We start from the raw sequence: 4512 nt of genomic DNA, 5'->3' as shown, positions 1-4512 counted from the left end.
GAACCATCGACCTCAAGAAGAGAAAATAACATCTGATATCGTTGACCTAGAACGAGAGATAATTGGTGTAATTTACTTTAGATTTTAAGTATATTATAATATTAATATTTTAAAACAAATTAGTAAGTGTTAATAAAACTCATTTCAAGAGTTCGTATTTAGGGAAAAATGACACAGATAACCCACAAACTTTCTAGGATTGACTCGTTCAGTCTCTTATGTTATTTTCATGTCTTTTAAGAGAATAAAGTTGATTTTGTCGGATTCAATATATCTTTTTTGGAGAAAACGAATGGGTAACCTAGTTATTTTTTATGTCAGCTCACTAACTTTTATATTTTAACAATTAAAAAAATAAAAAGGGCCCACAACATCTCTCTCTCTCTCTCTCTCTCTCTTCGTCTTTTCCTTTTCTTCTATACTGCAGAAAAACACACAAGCATACACACACTAAAACCAGTTTCAAGATGGATTTAATGGTTTCCAAAGCATTAAATTAACATACTTAACATATGAATCAACTTAGAAATCATATACAATAACCTATGCTCTAAACTTGGATCAGTTTCGAAAAGAGAAAGACAAGATGAAAAAGAGTGGAGAAGGGTCCACGAGATTAATCGGAGGCACCGAAGGCGGAGGTAGCATCGTCGTAAAAGATAACACAGTAAAAAAGAACACCAATTTCGACCTGAGGAGCAATGCATGAAAAAGGGTAGGAATCTCTTGGAAAAATGAAGCAACGACCCAAAGCCTTAACATCACCGATCTTATTTTCTACCGACAGAACCAAACCTTCACTATGAAACAACAATTACCATTGCATAAATTCATAGCCGACAAAAACCAAACTCGTTTCCATCCCTAGACCTCCATATCAACTATCGTACACCACCATTCCTACCGCCTCTATAAACCACCAAAGCCAACCGCCCACACTAACCGCCACCTTTACAGAAATACCCATCACCGCTATTTACTCTGGCCGAACTTCCCTCGTTGAGCAAACCCACCTGCAGTGACCACTTTCAACAATCACATACCACCACTAAACCTTCATCACAACCACCATATACACCACCATTGCTCAGAGCCACAGCCGCATATACACCACCATTTCCGAGAGCCACAACCCCGTAAAACATTTGCTCAATAGGAACCACCACCATCAACAATAAAGAAGAATAGAATAAGATAAAGGGTTGTGTTGCTATGAAAAGGAAAAGGGATATGGGGTTTAGAACACCACCACCTCTACCACCCCACAACCGAAACCAAACTCCATCGGAGCTATGATCGAGCACCACCTTCAAACACTTGTTAAGAAGGAAAAGGAAAAGGGATCTGGGGTTTGAAGAATCAAAAGTGTGTATATATATATATATATATATATATATATATATATATATATATATATATATATATATATATATATATATATATATATATATATATATATATATATATATATATATATATTCATTTTAATAAATGAAGGTTTTTTTTGTCATATGTCATCTTCTATTTCATTTTGACACTTGTCATTTTATAAGAATTTTAGAAATTTTATTTTCCACTTGTCATTTTTTAGGGATTTCCATTTTTTTTAAAATAAAATTTCATAAAATTGTAATGAGTTTTATAAGAAAATAAAATCATCCTATTAATTTTGTAATAAATTCTCATAAATACTTCAAACGATTTAATTTCTTTTGCAAATTTTCAGAAGATTACATTATGTTATGTAAAATATTACATTATAAAATATTTCATATTTATATATTGATATTAAATTTTTATTTTTAATAAACTCGTGTAATACACGGGTCTCACACCTAGTATATATATATATATATATATATATATATATATATATATATATATATATATATATATATATATATATATATATATATATATATATATATATAGAGAGAGAGAGAGAGAGAGAGAGAGAGAGAGAGAGAGAGAGAGAGAGAGAGAGAGAGAGGAGCTCACAGAGATTGGTGTGCCACAAGTTTGTAACTTAAACAGGTATAGATGGGTGTGCCCCAAATTTTGTAACTTAAAACAAATAAAGTGATTAAAATGACAAGTTGTCCACGACTTAATACCCTTATAAAACCAACAAAAAATTTAAATGACTAGAATGATTAAGGTTAAAAAGTTTGTAGACTATACCAAAAAATTTAAATGACTAGAATGATTAACGTTAAAAAGTTTGTAGACTATACGTGTCATTTTCCATTTTAATAAACATTTACAACTTAAACGTATAAAAATCAAATAACTAATATATTGGAAAATTTAATTCATAGTCATCAAAAACAGCTATCACCAATATCGAAAAATCCGTCATTCATAATTTAATATTATTGTTTTTTTTTAGAACTAGAAGCAACAATAGAAAGTAACTGTGGGCTTGGGTTTATTTTAAGTAGCGTACACCCCAATCATACACCGTCGGATTAGATATGTGCGTTGAAATGTGAAGACCGTGAACTCAACTAACTTTTTCTATTCTCTTTTATTCCGACAGTCGGCGCAGACTGTTGCTCTTGCTCATCATTAAACCACCGTGCCCTACACGTGCGCTAATTCACTTTTATTTTCAGTTTATCCATTTTTATTATAAATTATACTTTTATATTGTCTTATTAAACACAACTATAATACTATATTATATTATCACAAAATTATTCGAGACAGATTAAAATATATGCCAAAAAAAATATAATAAAACGTATAAAAGCAATTTCACGATAAGAACAACTTCCACTGCAAATGGTACAAGTAAATGATTCAAGGCAGCTATTTCTGTCCACTCGTAACATTACGATACAAGGATCAAAACGATTTGGCTCAGGTGCTTTCACATCAGGTAAGAACAGCGCAACCAATTAATGAGCCATTTGTATGAAATCAAAGGAAATCTGCAGAGATTTAATGTTTTTTTTTTTTTTTTTTTTTTTTTTTTATATACATACAGATCGATGAAGGATTTTTAAGTTTTTAGCATATTATCAGCACATCAAAACATTATCAGGCTGCTTTAATCCTAACAGATTGACTTTTTATCTGTTTTAAAATGGTTAAATCCGATCTAAAAAGCCGAAGAAGAAATGCACAAAAGCAAAAACCTCTGTTTAGGCAACTTCCGGTGGAGGGAAATTGAGATCGAGATCGAGAGTTAGAGATTTCTCTTGTTTAAAATTCACGACCGGAGAAGAGTCGGAATCGCTCTGCTGGGCGAGGCCGCCGGTACCGACGGTGAGATGAGGATCCCGGACGACGGATCTGTCCGATCTGAAAACGTTGAGTCGGTTGTGATTGTTATTGTTGTTGATATGAAGATTCATTTGTGAATGATACAGGAACATTGAATGAGGCATCGGGAACCCAAGGGGATAGTGCGAGAGGCTAAGGTCAAGTGCTTCAGGCGGAAGCAGAGCCGTAGAGATAGGCCCCGGCGACGGCGCCATCGAGTTCGACGACGCCTCAACCATGCTGCTCTCGGTAGGAGTCTTCGTGAGGAATTTCATTCCGCCTCCGCTGACGACGGCTGTCGGAAGCAACAAATCCGTAGGGAAAGGAAAGTTTGTTTTGGCTTTAGCGCCACGGAACTGACGAGCGGCGGAATCATAAGCGCGAGCCGCCTCCTCGGCAGTATCGAAAGTACCAAGCCAAACACGTGTTTTCTTACCGGGATCTCGAATCTCCGCCGCGTAACGGCCCCATGGACGCTTACGAACACCACGATAGCGAGTCTCTTTGCCGCCATTACCGGCGGCGTTGTTGGCGTCAGGTTTATCGCGAGGAGCCATGCCCATGGATGGGTAATGAGAAAAAAAGGGAAGGGCGACGAGGTTCGTTTATGTAGTCGGGGGCGCGTGTGTGTTTGTGTGTGACATATTTGGCTCCTACTCCGCGGCCTAGGGAACAGCTTTTACACCCCACCCAAACTTTACATGTGAACATGAATTTATTTTTTTTTCTGTTTAAATTATTATTTAATTTCAAGGACTCCAATTATCAAAATTATCATTTGCATCCCTAAACTTTAACCAATATATCAACAATCAAATTTTGGAAATATAGTTCAAATGAAACTCTAATTATTTCAACACATTTAATATCAAAATAAATATAAATGTAATTAAAAGAATTGAAGCATACAAGTATTGTAATAAAGATTAAGACTACCAAAGTATGATATGGGTATTGTATTTCTCTAAAAATGAAAAAGTAGGAGCTACAAAGATTATGAATAACATGTCACAGATTCTTCGAGGAGGAAATAGCAAAAAGAAATGTATTAATGTGTTTGTTGACGATAATAGGCGTTCTGATTGCGTGGGCATAATGAGCTCACAACTGGGGACCCGCTGCCTCTTATTTTCGGACAATGAAATGTCGGTTTCAAAAGTTACTAATACGTGAATCATGTTAAATTCTTTTTATTTATTTTTTTGTTGGATTTTAAATTCAGATTTTTTTTTTCTGTTCATTTAA

The 4512-nt window shown here is 34.6% G+C and overlaps 1 protein-coding gene across 1 annotated transcript; it reads right to left on the bottom strand.

Moving 5' to 3' along the window:
• Window positions 1–2942: 2942 nt before the first annotated feature.
• Window positions 2943–4161, bottom strand: LOC111919967 (ethylene-responsive transcription factor 4). Its single transcript, XM_023915529.3, has one exon. It carries the CDS (start codon window positions 3828–3830, stop codon window positions 3147–3149), a length of 684 nt encoding a protein of 227 aa, XP_023771297.1. The 5' UTR covers window positions 3831–4161; the 3' UTR covers window positions 2943–3146.
• Window positions 4162–4512: the final 351 nt, after the last annotated feature.

Source organism: Lactuca sativa, chromosome 5, assembly GCF_002870075.4.
Source record: "Lactuca sativa cultivar Salinas chromosome 5, Lsat_Salinas_v11, whole genome shotgun sequence".
Classification (NCBI taxonomy): domain Eukaryota; kingdom Viridiplantae; phylum Streptophyta; class Magnoliopsida; order Asterales; family Asteraceae; genus Lactuca; species Lactuca sativa.
The sequence above is the reverse complement of the archived record's forward strand: the minus strand, read 5'-3'. Positions and strand labels throughout refer to the sequence as shown.